Below are 17,871 nucleotides of genomic sequence, written 5' to 3'. Positions count from 1 at the left end.
CCTGACCTGTCCAGTTATCAAAGTGACATGCTACTTCTTTCATTGTGAGTGGCATGTCAATATCAGTTGTGAACCATTCTTTAGTTTTTTAATGTGTGTTGGCAGTGGCAAGAAGGTTGGAAGAAGGTTGGGAGAAGGAAAGGGAACATTCACATACCCTTCATATCAAAGCATTTGTTTTTTCCAGGATCTGGAATCTGGATCTGAAAGTGGAGCAGATAATATTTCAGTCATTCAGACTCAAGAATATGTGTCTTCCAACACTGAGTGCTCTGACCTGGCATCTTCCATCCAGGTGACCAGTTCTGGAACCAAACCCAAGACTATGGTAAGTCGTAAATTCTGACTTGCATCTCAATGTGTCAGTGATATGACCATCAGGTAAGAGTTGGCATTGTATCCATTGAAATCACTCTTAGAGATGAAATGACTCAAGCAGCTAACAAAGAACACACCTATTAATTAGCAAATGGTTTGTTTTATAAATAACACAAGTGATTCACCAAAAATGCTCATGGATCAAAAAGTATCAAAATATCCAAATGCCATTTTGTTGCTGAATATTCAAAGAGAGGGGCTTTCCTGCATTGTTATGTTGAACAAGCTGCTTATTGAGTAGAAAATTGTCTGTCTAAAATTCAGGGCAAGACTGATGATCGTTGTGATGGCAACAGATAATGGACAGATAGGTAGGTAGATACAAATGAGAGAGAGAGACATAGTGAACAGAGATAGAGATCCAAAATCAGCTATACCGTAAATTTAAACTTTTTCGGTGGATATTAAACAATGCAGTGCACATAAACCGTGCTTGGTGAAATTCCCTCTGCAAGCCTAGTGCTGTCATTATTACAATGATTCACAAACTTTACAATATTGTGGGAATGAATAAAAGGAAAGATTACTACATTGAATATAACACAGCATGGTGAATTGTGAATAAAAGGCATTCTCCTTTAAGCAAAAAGTTGAACTGCTACAGGAAAATAGTATTTGACTCTAAAAGGTAACATTTATGGAGGAAGTAATTACTACTTCAAATATCTAAAGGCCTAGCTTTTCCAAAATAACCTTTCCTAGTTTAGTGAAAATCATAGAGCAGTATTATTTTTTTGAATACCCACGTTAGCTTAACACAGGGAAGCAAGTTTGGATTGCTTATTTGCCTGCCTTTAAAATGAAAGGCAACTCTAAAATAGGACTCAAAACAGAACACTCTGAATTTAAAACGGGGTACATTTGCTGCAATTTCAAGATGAGTAAAAATGCATCATTTACACTGCAGATTTACCAGACTTGAATATTTACATAAAAATTAGAAAGTCTGTTACTTACATGTAGATCATTTTTGATAGAATAAACATTTATTGAACATTTATTACACACTGTGCACTACGGCAAAAGAAAAAACTTGGAGAAGAATAAAATACATTGTGTTTTAAAACAGTTTGTGTTCTAGCAAAGGAAGGTATGCATGCAAACAGAAAGATGCAATGACATGCTTATGGACTGTGGTAATGTTGTGTATATGGGGAATAGAAGAAACCAACAAGGTACTGCATGATGGATGCTACTTTGAGGTGTCCTGAAGAAGCAGGGACACCCATTATATATGCCAACAAGCAGATAGAAATGAGATGGTATTCTCTTTCATGATGGAAAGGAAGTTTGAAATACAAATTTAAAGCATGAAACTTGTTATCACCTTCTGATTAAGGAAAGATTTTTAAATCCCATTTCCATGCCCCCACACACTTTGATTCGAAAGTTGGAAGGATCATTGGAGTGTTGGCTTTTTTACCATTGGGATAAGATATGGGTGTCTTTTTTTTCTTTATTTATATAAATGGAACAGATTTCATATATACTGTTTTAACACTATAATGATCATTGCTGCTCTCTCTTTTTCTCCCACTCTCTGTCCTCCTTCCTTATTTTTTTTAATTGTTGTGATGACATACTTTCAGTTTACTTTATTATCACAAGCTTAATCCTTGACTAAATAGAGAATTTTTTAACAAGTAGTAAGTAGAAAAAAATCGTGTTCTTCACGGGCATAGAGAAGGACTATTACAAACATCAATGAAATCTCAAAATGTCCATTTCACTCATATATTACATTTTTTTGTACTTTATACATTAGTCAACACAGATCAGAGGAAAAGGGCAAAGTTTTGCTATTTGTCTTTTGGGGACTGGCTTATGTCACTGTGATATGCATAGTGTTCTTCAATTGCATGCATTTTGTTGTGAAAGCAAAGACTTCAGTATTTTTATGGGGAGTGTATATAGCACATTTTTTTTTTTTTTATTGTTAATTATTTTGCATTATGTGAGTTTCATAGGCTCTGGGAATCCCCCCCTCCCTCCCCCTCCCCTCCCCCCGGTGGATTCCTCCACCTTGATGCAGTATTACAGTTCAAATTCAATCAAGATTCTTTCATTGCAAACATATACCAAGCATAGAGTCCAGCTACTTATTGTCCAGATTGGTTGAACAGTTTCTTGGGGAGACCTTTTCTGGTCTGAAGTTTGAGCTGGCAGAATATCATCACAGTCAATTAAGAGTCCCAATATAACATCAACAGCAATTTGCAATGTTATGGACTTGACATGGTTTTGAGTAACCAGTGATGGACATCTGGGTTGATTCCTGTCTTAGCTATTGTGAATGGAGTTGCTATAAACATGATGGTATGGATTAGTCTTTCATATGCTGATTTCAGAGGCTTACATGTTGAAGGTAACTTTCTTTCATTCACTTTTCCAAGCCCCTGCTTATATCCTACAATAACATTCTTTTCACCTTGCTGTTTGTTCTAGATTTATGTCTTATTGTAATATAATCACAAGTTTCTTCCACTTTTGCTTCCTTGAAGCATGCGTATTTCAATTTGTGATTGCTTCCTGATTGTTTATCATGTGTAGCGTTGTGTGTAGTCTTGAATCTTTCTGCAAAACCCACGTGTATAAATGCAGTCAACAGAGATACACAGAGCATTGTACAACTTTTTTTGGTAACCATACTCAGTAAAGTTGAGTGTTGAGAAATATAAATGCATCTAATTTTCCTAGGAGTTTCAGTCATTAAAGTACTTTGTGGCAGTTCTTTGGTCACATGTCTCATTTTTTGCCATACCAGTGAACCAAACACTTCACCCCACGGTCACAATTTAGAAATACTTGGACTAATTCTTGCACATAAAAAAAAATCATATACCCCAAATCAAAGATTTACTGAGAATTTGTGAACTTTGAAGGAAACTGGCTGTGAATCATCTGCAGTTGCTCTCGCATGGCTTGTTATTTGGGAGCATAATCATAGCTTCATAGGCATACCACAAATCATCATCCAGTTGGTGATGAAAAATCCTTATGTGATTGACTCAGCCTTCAAAGGCTGCATTCCATTTCAAGACCATCAAAATTTGTATAACGATCTAGGCCAAACCCAACAGAGAAAGATAATTTATTCAGCCAAACTATTGAAGTATATCATTGAGTTAAAATTCCTTACAGGCCATGGAGAGCTTCCAGAAAGAAACTTCTACTCCACTGTCAAAGACAACTGATTTTTAGAAAAAAATTTTTTTTGTTTTAGAAAGTTTTTTGGGGGGAATTTAGATTTGTACCTGTGTTGTTGCTGTTGTTTTTGTTGCTACTGCTTTACATTGATCTCTTTTTCCTGTAGTTTGAAAATAATTGTTGAATTATTTTTATGATTAGAATATTATAACATTATTTAGTAAGATTGAACAGATATTTTTCCCCATTTTTAACTTAGGTAACAAATGGTGTGTAAAGGAGGTCTAACTACTTTATGAAAGATATGAAGAACGCTAGTATACAGGGCCATTTTTTCACCATGCCCTAAAAATGTCAATTTTAGTGTTAGAAACATGGAATTCTAAGAACACCATTTAACTATAATGAACTAACATTCTGCCCCATAGCTATAAACAAAATGCTTACTTTGATTTCAGAATTATTTAGTTGCATTGGACTTGCTGTTATGAAATTTATCTGCAGTGGCAAAGAACAACCATAAATTTGGGGGAGGGGAGGATTCTTGTATGTGTGTATATGTAAGGTTTCTGGATTTCTAAGTGTATATTTCTAAGTGTATATTTTCAATAAGATTTCTTCAATTATGTTTATTATTAGAATGGGACAATGAGTACTCTTCGGCTTGCTCATTCATTCTGTGGATATGTCATACTGAAACTTCAGCATCCAAATAGATTTCTGAAATGAAATTTGCAAAAGTTAAAAATTCATCATCTAACCTAGTGATTACTATACTCACATCTGATATTGGAGTACCTGGGTTTGACTCCCACCTCTGATTTGGATTCTATCTTATAACCAATGCATACTCTCTGGCAGGTAGCATCATTGGCTGAAATGATCAGGGTTCTCCACCAGAAGACCTTGTTTGAGTTCCTGCTTCCTAGCTTCAGCCCTAACCCTATCCTAAAACCACATTAGAATAAAAAGAGACCTTATTGCTTCATAAAAGGAATTCATTAACTTCTCTCCTGAATTGTGTTTTTGCTCCTTTGAAACAACTATCTCCTGTTGCCCTTCATGCAAACATCTTCTACAAAGAACCCATAAGCAGTTACACAATTGTATATAAGTTACTGGGATCTGCAATGGAGCGATGGACTAATACCCTTCTCCTTTTGTTGTCTTAAGTGACTTGAGTTGTTCTAGTTTTAATGAATACAGGCTTGTTATAAGAAAGATTGTGAGGTTGGACACGCAAACTTTAGGGGCTTGTTTTGTTACTCATTTTTGCTAAAGGTGTTTTAAAGTACAGATGCTCATTAAATAATGAGTGCTTGCACAGTTACGAAGAAAGTGATCAAGCCCCCAAAGAACAATGAAAGCAACATTTTATTTGTAAAGCATATCACATGAAGAGTAAGGAGCGTGTAGCATTCTGCTGTGTGCAATGTATAATCAATACCATTGTAATGGTATAAAGGATATGATTTTAACTTAGCCCCTGCCCCCACCATAGAAGCTTCTTTTTCCTTTTATTCGGAGAATTCTAATAATAGTGATGGGTCTGACAATCATTGGGCACACTAGGATCACAACTGGTCATAATGGCTTTGAGCGTAAGCCCAGACAACCAAAGGGAATTTGGGGATATATGAGCATTTTTTGTCCAAATTCACTACATAGTGAAGTTGCAAAAGAGCCCTTTTATTCAAGATGTCAAGAATAGCATAAATTATTACCTTCAATATTTATAATCACTGCATGGCAAGAGAAAAAGAAAATGATACAATTGACAGTAATAACTCCCAATTCCTCAAACTGAATACACCCCCTACCATCCCAGTCCTTCAATCATTGCTACAAGCACAGAGATAAGGTAGATGCGGGGAGGGTCATGGAGGGTCTGAACTCAAGGACAGGAAAAGTGACATGCAGCCACTGCCTTCAGAATGAATTCTGTTTGAAGGCTAAGAAAGGGTACCAAAACAAAACCTCGCAAGTATGTCCACGGCCTGTAAGGCCAAGATCATTCCCAGATGGTTTAAAAAAAAAAAAAAAGATCATGATACCACAATCAACTTGATATTCTAGCTGTTTTTACTGATAAGTCTAAAAAGCATGTGGTCAGTCTAAACTATTGTTGAAAAAGAAACACCTCTCAGCAAGACTTCTAAAACATAGGTATTTCTGCTGCAGTCAACTTGAAGAGATACTTATATACAGTTTATTTATCCTACCCCTGTGACTTTTTTTTTTGGTTAGGTAATTCATTTGTCAACAGCATTGTCCTATCTAAAAAGAACAAATGTTTTGAGATTGGGGGAAAAGTGAGGTAATAGAATTGTGTAATAATTTTGATATTATTATTTTTCCAAATGTTATTAAGGCATAAGAAATTTAAAAGAACTATCTTACATTCTTTCCATTCAATGAAATATTGTGTAATTGTAATTGTAATCTACATTGTTCTTGAAATTACCAATTTACTTTTTGGCCATGGTGCTCCTAAAAAATATTAATTACTATTCCTAATATTTATATGACTATATCTAAATTGAGCGAAATGAGAAATCATGGCAGTCATCTTTTGGAATTTTAGAAAAGTTCTATAACAGAGAAAACTATATTTTGCCCATGTGATAATAATCCTAAGAACAAAAAGGACAAACATTTATGGATTACACATTATGGAGCAGATACTGTGTTCTCTCTTTTTAAGATACTACTTCGAATCCTCACTCCAGCCTTTGAGGTACTGCTGTGGTCTACTGTACCCAAATCATCAACACTCCTAACATTTCCTTACATGTTGATTCACATGCTAACCACTCGATCAGAACAAATGTGAATCTTTTTGGGATGTGTTTGCACCAAAAACAAAATATAGAGTTCTCCTCTATTTATGAAGGATATGTCTGTCCCCAGTAGACACTTGAGATTGTAGGTAATATTTAATCATGTGTTTTGTTTGTTTCCTATATGGAGATATTTCTCTGATAAAATCTAATTTGTAACTTAGGCACAGTAATAGCTGATAACAGGTACACAATAACATAATAATAGTATATAACAATATGCAGTACTATAATAATATAAAGACACAACCAGAGACACAGAGACAGAGGCCCTCCAAATGGTCCTGATGGCTGGGGCTGGGCCAGGCTAAAGCCAAGAGGCAGGGACTCTGAATGGGTCTACTAGTAGGTGGAAGGGCTGAGGCAATTTGGCCATCTTCCACTGTCTTCCCAGGAACGTCAGTGGTGAACTGAATCAGAGGCAGAACTGCTAGGTCGTGAACTGACACTCCAGTATGGGATGTTGGCATCGCAAACTGCAATTTAACATGCTGTGCAACAACAGCTCCCTTAAATTATGAAATGTCACAAATATTAATAATTTCCATTTCCCCAAAAAACAGTCTATATAGTAAAGGGGAAAAAATGACATACATAAAATCTTTAAAAGCTTAGCCAACTTCTAAAACATCAAAAAAAGTGATTTAGTACAGTTTACACTTGACAAGCTCAAAAAATGTAGTAGTCTTAGAAAGATACCTCTTATTGTAATGCTTTCAATGTGGCAGTTTTACTTTGGCACATCTAAGCAATAACACTGAAGTATGTGGATTTTTAAAAAAATAACTATTTACCTTTTCACTAAGGTACTTGTTTATGGGAAAGAAAAGGTAAAATTTATAGTTTTTTTAGAGGAAAATTTGAATCACCAGGAAATTGGAAAAAAATATTTCTAAAAAAGAAATCATTCAATGATTGCTATAATGGGAGATTTCTTAGAATTCCATAATTTTAAAAAAGTTTTTAAAGAGTTATTTCTTTTTATTGGAAAGTGAGAGTTACAAAAAAGAAGGAGAGACAGAGAAAGATCTTCCATTTGCTGGTTCACTCCCTAAGTGGCCACAATGGCCAGAGCTGATCCAAAGCCAGGAAACAGAAGCTTCTTCTGGGTCTCCCACATGGATGCAGGATCACAAAGCTAAGGGCCAACATCGACTGCTTTCTCAGGCCACAAGCAGAGTTGTAAGGGAAATGGAACAGCCAAGACATGAACCAGTGCCCATATAGGATCCCAGTGCATGCAAAGCAAGAATTTTAGCCATTAGGCTACTGTACCAGGCCCCCATAATGTGTTTTGTTTTTGTTTTTTTTAAGGTGATTTGGTTTACATATTCTTGATTTTGAACTAATAAAACTTTAGGTTTTGAAAAATAGAAACATTTGCCATACCTGTTTGCTTTAAATGTAAGAGAAAATCACACATTAACTCGTGTCTATTTTGTTTTTGAAAGCTTATTCTATCTCCACAATGACCTTAACAACACACATCCTTCCACTTTGAATCTAAAGTTTCATTTTGCTAAGGTTAAGTATGATCGCTTCTCGGCCTTTTGGCTAACATCAAGTGCTAACGTTAAGTATAACTCGTACTCAAATATACTGACCCCTAATACTGAGCTATGAACACATAGTTCCTCAATAATTTTTGGAATCAATAGATGTGTTTTTTTTCCTTTGTGTTTAAGAATCCGGTTAATCAGGTATCTAACAGATTTCCTAAAATGGAATAAAATAAACACAAGGGAAACAGAATACATGTGAGTGATGGCATGATTAGAATTGCCTATGTTTCACTAGCACAAGAAACAATACTAAAAAAAAAAACCCTACAGCTTAAGAAGTGTTCGTATGAATAGTACTTTACATGTTATCATCATTATAATCAGAAGAGTTTATTTTTTTCTGTACACTAATGTGACTTCTTAAAACCAACTCTTATTTTCATCCAAAGAAAGTCAAGACTTTCAGTTATTTCTGGGCAATACAAAATAGCAAACCAACAGCATACCACATCACAACGACCGAGAACATAATTCATAGCACTGAGCAATAATAATAACTGGGAAGCCCTTGCACAAAGTCCTTACTTTCTTCCTTTCAAACCAAGTGTCTCAAAGCTCTAATTATACATGCAATATGTTCCCATGGTTTTTTTGGTTTCATGCTAACAGGCTAATAATTAATTCTGTTCCTGACATTTGTTGGTCTCTGTGCTCATTTCTTAAAGACAGTTGAAATGTCTAACCAGGAATTCCATGAACATATTCAATAGCACTTAGTTTACAAAGAAATTTTACAAAGAAAGTCTTCTTGGCTGTAGTTTTGCTCTGAGTCTACCATATAAAATAGGCTTCTAGTAGATAGAGAGAGAGATAAATTTTAATATTATTGATAATATTGACTGTTAGTTAACATATTAAGTAATTATTAATAGATAATAAGATTAATAAATATTAATAATGGATTAATTATTACTTCTAATTTATGTTTCATGTACATATGAAATATGTGTAAAGATATTCTGTATAGTTATCTATTTTTATATTATAGCACATACAATATATTATGCAAATATATTTTATAACCTATGATTTGTATTTTATATATTCATATATAAATATGTGAAATATATTTTTACATATTTATGTTTCATAAATTTCATATATATATGCTGAAAATCACACATATAAACATTTGGAATAATGCTACAAAAATATATAAGGATTTCAGAGGTGGGGAAATGCCAGACCCTATGGAATTGTACCATAAAATTCAAAATAAATTTTTTAAAAAGTTAAAAAAAGCATGTAAGGAAGGACATTATTATTTGTCCTCACAGTATCCTAAAATACTTCTTCTGTAAATATCCAAATTAGTGACTTTTTTAGTATTTGATGATCATTTTGTATACTAGTTTCTTTTTTAAAAAAAATTAATAACTTACATTCTTTATATTGTTGTTGTCCTAATGCTTTGTGGTTACTCTGCAACCTTTTTATTTATTTATTTATTTATTTAAGTATTTTTTTCCATTTGAAATAAAAAGTTACAGAGAGAAAGAGCAAGAGAAGTAACTTTAATCTTCTGGTTCACTCTCTAAATGGCCATAACTGGTGGGACTGGGCAGGCTGAAGACTGGAGCCGATAACTTCATCCTGCTTTCCCACATAGGACACAGGTTCTCAAGCACATGGACCATCTGCTGCTTTCCCAGGTGCATTGGCTGAGAACTGGATGGAAAGCAGATTCCTTAAGACTGAGACCCTTACAGGGAATGTGTGCATCTCAAACGGATGTTTATTTTAACTCACTGTGCCACAACACCAGCCCTTGCTTCACTGAGTTTTCCATTGTAATAATTTGGTGTCACTAAGATGACTTTCTGGATTACATTCATTTCATGGAGAGAATCTTTCGATGTTCGTTCAACTTCGGTTCCTGGGTTTTTGGTGTGTGTGTGTGTGTGTGTGTGCGCACGTGCACATGTTTCGCCTCCTCAGTGTAGATTGCTTTATTCATTTTCTGTCATTGATGTGTGGCAGATCCATTTTGAAGACTCTATTCTGTTTAAATAGCAGTCTACTGAATAGGCATTTACTAAATTAGAATTAATATGAAATGCATAGAGTCATATAGACAAGCAGTAATAATCAAATAAACCAGTGGCTGTCTTACTGTCCAGTCCAAGGCTTCCCCAGAAATGCCTTCCTTCACCTGCTCCAGCCAGACTGACTGACTTTGAACTCTTTTACAAATTCTCTAAGAGTTTCTTTGATCAATCCATGTGCAGGTTTGTTTTTTTAAATCCAAGACTGAAATAACTTATATGAGAGAGGAAAACGCTGAAAAAATCTTGTGTACATCCAGGCAGCCCATTGATCTGTGACTTCTTCATTTCCAAGGATATTCCCAGGAAGTTGTCCCCAGAACTTCCCTTAAAGGATACTGCATTCCTTCCCTAATGCTTGCCCTCGGAGTCCTGAGTCCTGTGTAGGACAAAAAGAAACAAAAATGGGACACACAGAAGAGTCCAGATCGGGGCACTTCTCCACTGCTCTGCAACATGATTGGAATTCCTGGACTATGAACCCTGGACCAAGAAGGGCCTAGAGAAAGTTTACTTGGGCGTGTATTCAAGAGAGAGGTATCCAAGGACATGTGCAAGGCGGCACTGAGCAGTGGACAGAGCTGGGAAAGGCTGCAGCACAGTCACGGCCACAGCCTCAGCTGATAGCTCAGCACTCAGGAGCTGTCAGGAACTGAGGCCCTCCACGGACCTGCACCTGTCAGTCAGTGGCCAGAGACTCTCCTAGAAAGCAGTGTGACCTCCAGGAAGGCCTTGCCAGTAAGGAAGGTAGCTACAGTCCTGGCGGTGGGAAACTACTACAGGGTCTGTAGGAAATAAGAACTAAAAGATAAGTTTATTTTGGCACTAAAAGTTTTGGAGGTCATGCCTAACTGTTGAGTGAAATGCATTTTCCATGAACTTCTTGAACACCTCTCATCTTGCTAAACTATCTGTCCTTAAATGAGAAGAGTTCCCCTTACTTGTGATACTGTCTCACTTTTCCTGAAGTTTTAACTGAAGTCTTCTTCCAGGATCTTGCTAGCAATGCTCAGTCACACCTGCTCCAGGGCCATCCACCTGCCCCCAATCCTAAAGCCACACCTATCTTTTCTCAGCTTTTAGGGTTTCTTGTTCCAACATCATCGATCCCTTTATTAGTTACCTCATACTACCTAATAAGTCACCCTTAAAACAGCAATAATTGGAACAGACATTGTGGAGCTGCAGATTAATCCACTGCTTAGGAGACCACATCCCATCTCGGAGTGCTGGCTTGAGTCCTGGCTACATTGCTTCTTCTGATCCAGCTCCCTACTTTTATACCTAAAAAGCAGCAGATGGATGTCTCAGGTACTTGACTTCCTGTCACTTAGTTGAGAGACAGGAGGGAGTTCCTGGATCCTGAATTCAGCCTGATCCAGCCCAGGCCATGGCTGTTGAGGCCATTTAGACAGGAACCTGCATAAGGAAGATTTATTCACTGTCATTCTCTGTCCCCCTCTCGTTTCCAGATAACTAAGTAAATCTTTTAAGAGAAACAAGAGCAGTCATCATCTATTATACCTTGTAGCTGGCAGGCATCAAGAGGTTTGTTTGGCTGTTCTAGGACAGCATCTCTCAGGAGATTGCAACAGGGTTTGGCTGAGGCTAGAGTGTCCAGTTCTAACATTACTTACTTCTGTGGTTAGTAAGTTGGCTTCTCTCCATGGGGATCTCCCTGTGAAGCAACTCACATTGTGGCAGATGGCTTCCACCAGAATGAGAAACCTGAGCAATCAAGATAGAAGTCTCTATACCTTTAATGAATTAGCTTTGAAAGACACAAATGTCTGTTCCATTCTAGTGACCATACAAACCAATTCCGATTGATGTGACAGGGGACTGCCTAGGCCATGGGTACCAGGAGAGTCACTGGGAACCATCTTGGAAATTAGCTACGGCACCATCATGTCCAGAATGGAACCTTGGCGCTGTGATTTCTTCAGATTCCTTTGCTTCTTCCACAGCTGTATGATGAAGGGAGCACTTTTGCACTTCTCCTAGCCAACTCTTGTTGACACTGCTGGTCAGCCCTCTGGAAAGATCTATAAATGATGCCATGCAGTGCATCACTGGTCCATGAGAAGCACTGAACACTGGCTCTTACATTAGGAATCCAGCTGTTAACAACACTGCCTCATCTCTTTGGCTCATGATCGGTGGGATAATCAAGCCAGGGCAGGCTCTGTGTTCAGATCAGGGACCATGTGCCCCAAAACTCAGCAATACATCTCGGGGTCCCCAGATCTAAAGAATTCCTTTGAATTCCGTTTCATCATCCCTGAAAAGAGAGCAGCACCCTAGTAAACCTTCCCTACAAGACAAGGGGACCAGGAAACGTAAAATATAATATCTCTATCCAAAGCTATATTCCCCCAAATCCTCTCTTTCTGGGGTTTATTCATGTATGGGGGAATTGTGAGTTCTCTAATACAATCCACATTTTTTTGCAAGCTCAGCAATGAATTCTATCTGACAACTTACTCTGAAATTTGAAGTTACTCACTTAGGATTTGGGACAAAATTTCAATTTTAAGTTCAGGCTGTTGGCACAGCATTTATATCAAAATGCCTGGTCAGTGTCAAGCTTCATTCCTTGTTCCAGCTTCCTGCTAATATGTCTTATAAAAAGTAGCAGGTGATGGATCAAGGGGTTGGGTCTTTGCTACCCATTTGGAAAAGTGTGATTGAATTCCTAGCTCCTGGCCTTGACCTGGCCCAGCTAAACCAGCACATTTAAGATCTTTCTCTTTGAAAACCTTTAATTTTTATATCCTGTCACAAGGATCCATGTCCTGAGCTACAATTATGAGTTACCAGGAACACACTTCCCCTCTCTGTTGACATCCGAAGAATAAGAGCTCTTTAAGGAACATAAAACCACAGGTCCAAGGTTATCCTGGTATTTGTTGTCACTCGCAGAGATGTGTTCAAATAGCAGCAAGCACAGACCCATGCAGCCCAAAGGTGGATGACTGCTACTCAGCTTGTTGATCAGTGCTGCTAAAGGTAGACCGTATCTACAAACATGGGGGAGATTATAAAATGTGTCTTCTTCAAAGTTTAACTTAGAAAACATGCTGATCAAATGACAAAGCATTACAAAATAGTTTATATTTTGGATTACAATTGAGCCAAGTGAGTTTGAACTGCGTTGAAATGGAACAAAGTACTTTTCCAGGGATAATGAAATGTATTAGCCATTTCCCTGGACATTCACTTGTGATGCACATGGCCTAGTTACTCCTTCAGCTCTCACATGTGCTAAGACAACAGCCTGCCTTGGTGATCAGAGGCTCCAGGGAAACGTGATGAAGACGAGGTGCAGTGAAAGGGTGGGCTCTGCTGGCCATCATGTGCAGAAGTTCAGCATGGGCCTAAGGTCCAGAAGGTTCTGCAGTTTGCTAGAATAAAGGAGCAGGGATTTCATCCGTAGTTCCTCTTATTGGATTTTGGCGGGGATGTCAGCACAGATGAACAGATTTGGGTCAGGTAGGCTCCAGGGAGAGAGGAGGGTGCTATGACTGACTGCCAGCAGGAACAGGCCCCAGGGATCCAGGCATCTGTTAAGACTTAGGCTGAAGAGTTGTTTTACGTTAAAATGTTCAACAAGGGCATATCAACTGTTTTTCTTTTTTAACAAAATACTTCTGAAAACTTTTAGTAAATTCTCTCATCAAACAAGAAAACAATTTTAACATATAGAATGCAATATGTACCAAATTATTTCAGCATTTTTCATTACTGCTAACACTCTATTCTTACCTGTTACTTTTTTCTAGTTATTCCTAGCCTGTAGATTACACAGAGTTAACACCATGATACATCAGTTGGCTTAGGAATATTGATTGTCACACAGATTATCTGTAATTCCATTTCTTGTGTAGATTTGAAGGCTTGTATACTCCCCAGGGCACCATTTCAATTAAATTAAGGTTTTCTTAAAATCAGGTACCTAAGGGAAGTTCTGTAACTGTTTCAGATGCACAGAGGCTTTCAATACTATTAGAAACCCAAGAGATACACGCAACCAAAGGTCTAAATCTATTTACAATAGGTTTAAGATAGGAATACAACATTCTTAAAGAGTTATAAATAAAAAAGTGAAATAATTCACACATATATAATAGGTATGTGTATAGTGTCTCTACTGAAGAATCTTTTCAGTTTTTTTTTTTAATTGACAAGTGCTTTCCCTAACGCTAAATGTAACCCTAAACCTAACCAACACTAATCCTAACCAATAAATTTACAAGCTTGTGCAGTACATTGTGGTATTTCAGTACAACTATATAATGTATAATGATCACATCAGCATAGTTGAAATATCCTTTACCTGCACCTTGTTATCACATAGTTTCCATACAGTGTTTTACAGTATATAAGACTGTTCTACTAAAGGGATATGTTTTGGGGAAGATCCTTAACCCATTTAGGCTTTTACTGTATGACACATTCAATTATATTTGCATTCTTTCCAGATATTATTTTCAACTCACAGGGAGAATTAATACATTAATTGATTAATTAATACATTAATTTTTGCATCTTTCTAGGGGCTTTTTTTCAATGAAAAATAAATACAATAATAGGTGGGCTTTTAATTACTACTGTGGGTTTTCCTAGATGGAGTGCATTTTTCACCTTGCAAAGGATGGAGTCCAAAACATTTTAAATAAGCAAAATAGTTTCCACGTTAAGACTGCAGAGTGAAACGTTTCTGTGGGGTTTTTGTTTTCCTCTTTACTGTTTTTCCTTTCAGGATGCTGCCATCTTCTGGTCAAACTGTATCACTTCACACACATTATGTAAACTTACTTTTATGGTACAAATTCAAGATTTGTGCTGCCGCTGATCTATCACAATTGGTTTTCTGGGACTGTTCAGGAACTTAGAGAAGCCAAATTCACAGATGGCATTTCAGTACTCCTGACACAGAGGGACGTGTTGCACAGTCCATGCATATGGGACAAGATAAGAGAGGGCATCTCTAAGTAATGTGTGGCTTTGTTCCCTCCTGTCTGTGGCTAAGTAAGCCATCTGAACATATATTTGCTGTTTTCATTTCACCAAATTCAATGTTCAAAGCTTCTGACTTTAAAAAGAAATGTTCTTAGAATATTTTAGGAAAAGCTTAATAACTTTCTTACGAGGAAGTAGACCCTTTGTGGTTGACATTCTCCTAGTCATGTCTATGTAGTTTTCAGAATGACTTTCAATGAATATGTGATTTAAACACCAAACTTTGATCTTTGTAAATATGTTCACATATCTTCCACACTTCTAATTTCATTCCTTCCATTCATTCATTGAACACACATTTGCGCTTTTATCCTGTGCTAGCAGTGAAAATTCATAGATGCCACCCCTGGACCTGACGGCAGATAACTTTAGTGGATTTCTTCAGCCAAAAGCTCTGGAGAAATCTCCACCATAGCATTCTGTCTTTTACTCATCCCTCAAAAAAAAAAAAAAAAAAAAAAAAAAACAACAGTTCAACCTACCAAACCAAAAACAGTAAATCACAGCGTGAGGCTATGAAGCTCTGCGATATTCATCAGGCACTGCTTTTGTCATTGACGGTTTCTACCAGCTTTTCATTTTCTTCCCCCGTCATATTTACAATCGACTGACACATATAACCTATATCAAGTAGCTATGGAATCTGCCGCCAAAATCAATATTTAGTAAGTGAAGAGCCCTGGGCGATGTTAGTCACTCAGCAGAAGGTACGATTCCATGTTCCCTACAAGGAACTACATCATCTTGCTTCCAGTTCTGCCTAAGACCTCTGTGGATGGAAGCAGGAGGTGGCTTTTCCAAAGCTCTCAAACAACATCATGAAGCAGAATCCTGAAGACTGACGAGATGGCCTGTGGACAGTCCCAAACTTCCACTCTCCTTCCACTGACCTTAGAGCCATAGCACAAATCACTGCTCCCTCACGCCCACACACCTCCCTGTCTTACCTCTGTTCTAACGAAGTCACACATGTATACCTTTTCCATATTCAAACATAATCACCTGAATAAAAACTGAGGTGGGAGAAGGAATGTATGTGATGCAGGAGTTAAGACACTGGGTTGCCCACATCCCATAAGGGAGTTCAAGTTTGGACTGTGTTTCTGCTTCCAGCTCCCTGCTCATGTATACCATGGAGGAAGCAGGTGATAGCTTAAGTCGTCAGACCTGTGTCATTCCTATGGGAGGTCCAGATGAAGTTCCAGGCTCCTAACTTGGCCTGAGCATCCCATCTGTTGCAGGCATGTGGGGAGTGTAATAACAGATCTTTCTGTCTGCTGTGTTAAATTATATATATATATATGGTTTTTAAGTAAATGACAGTTGTCCTCGGGCAGGGAGGAGAGCAAGGAGCTCTATTTGGTAGGCTGGCTATGGTTCCAGAAGTCAATCATGCTCCTTCCCAGCACCAAGCACCCAGAAGAGTTTCTCTCTAGAGGGTTTACTTAGAGGCCCCAGAGCGCAGAGGAAGCTTGCCATTAGCAAATCCTACCAGCTGGGCCTTCCTTCACTTGGAGTGCCAGACTGCTTTTCCTGTTATTAAAGGAAAACAAGTAAATGATGAAATGCATTGTGGAATGCTGTTTACTGGATAATGTGAAAATGTTTTCCATATTCTCTATAATACAAATACAAGTGGCTAAAGACTCTAAGCTCCAGAATTAACGCCATCATTTTGCCAGTCAAACCATTCTCTGCAGCAAAAGGTGGCCCTTAAGGCTGTGTGGGAAGATTTTTTTTCTTGAACCAACACTGTTTAGATTTTTTCACATTTCATGCTTATAAAAATATTTAAAGAAAATTAAATCATGAGTACAAATATCCCCAGATGCCTCTACACCCTATTTGCTGATGTTAATGTGCATATATTCATTTTCTAGTGTTTTTAAATCCAAATTGTTTTGAGATTCATTGTTTGATTGATTGAGAGGCAGAGTGACAGAGAGCAAGAGAGAAAAATCTGTCTGCTGAGTCACTCCCAAAACTACTGCATTGACTGAGGCTGTCGTGGGTTGTAGTGAACATTTGGAACTCCATCCAGACCTCACCAAGCACCTGGGCCATCTTCTGCTTCCTTCCAAGGCAACATAAGCAGGAAGCTGGCCAGACAGATAGGAGCTCTGAGAAGAGGTGCTGATATCTGTCACACGCCGTGACTTTACCTCACAATGCTGGCCCCTAACCTAAGTTTAAAACTCTGACAAATGTTACCCTATAAGGTGTAGTATACACTTCATATTCTTCTGTGAATTAAAACAATTCCCAAGTTTTAAAGTAGTCTTTCAATTCTCACCACGTTGGAAAAAAGAAACATACAATTGTTCATTGTCAAAATCTCCAATTTATATAGAAGATTTAACGCATTTTGCTACTAGTGGATCTGACCTTTAGTGTGCTGTGTCAGAGGGTAAATTGAACTCAGATTTGGGCTGCTCCACCATGGCAGATCTAAATCCATAATAAAACACATGCACATTGAATATCTGTTACACTGGAACCTATTTCAGGAGACTACATTTAAATACTATAAATAACAAATTAAAAGCAAATGTGGTTCTCACATTGGCAGTGTTTCCATACATACCTCTTAAAATGAATGTGTTCTTAGAAAGAGATGCATAACTTATTTTGGGGAATGGCACAGCATTTGAAATAATAGATTCATATGTTGCTTAGATCTTATGGACAACTATCCCTTAAGCTGAATCAAAGTGTAGTATTTTCTGTACTGTAGTGTATTAAGGAGGCACACATTAATTGAGAAAAGAACCAGACCAAGACAATTGGGTTAGCCAAGAAGATGAGGGTACAAGAGCCCAGAAAGGATACCCTTGTCCTGGATGCCCAAGAATGAGAGAAGTCATGACTGGGGAAATC

The 17,871-nt window shown here is 37.5% G+C and overlaps 1 protein-coding gene across 3 annotated transcripts in view; it reads left to right on the top strand.

The window, feature by feature from the left end:
- The window catches only part of DLC1 (DLC1 Rho GTPase activating protein), a 452,588-nt gene that overhangs the window by 168,030 nt on the left and 266,687 nt on the right, over positions 1-17,871 (top strand). For all 3 annotated transcript variants that reach the window (XM_058669860.1, XM_058669861.1, XM_004592678.3), the window contains one exon: positions 188-328. In XM_058669860.1, coding sequence (XP_058525843.1) covers positions 188-328 — 141 coding nt within the window. The remainder of the gene's footprint in view (positions 1-187; positions 329-17,871) is intronic.

This window comes from Ochotona princeps, chromosome 11 (genome assembly GCF_030435755.1).
Source record: "Ochotona princeps isolate mOchPri1 chromosome 11, mOchPri1.hap1, whole genome shotgun sequence".
NCBI lineage: Eukaryota > Metazoa > Chordata > Mammalia > Lagomorpha > Ochotonidae > Ochotona > Ochotona princeps.
The sequence above is the reverse complement of the archived record's forward strand: the minus strand, read 5'-3'. Positions and strand labels throughout refer to the sequence as shown.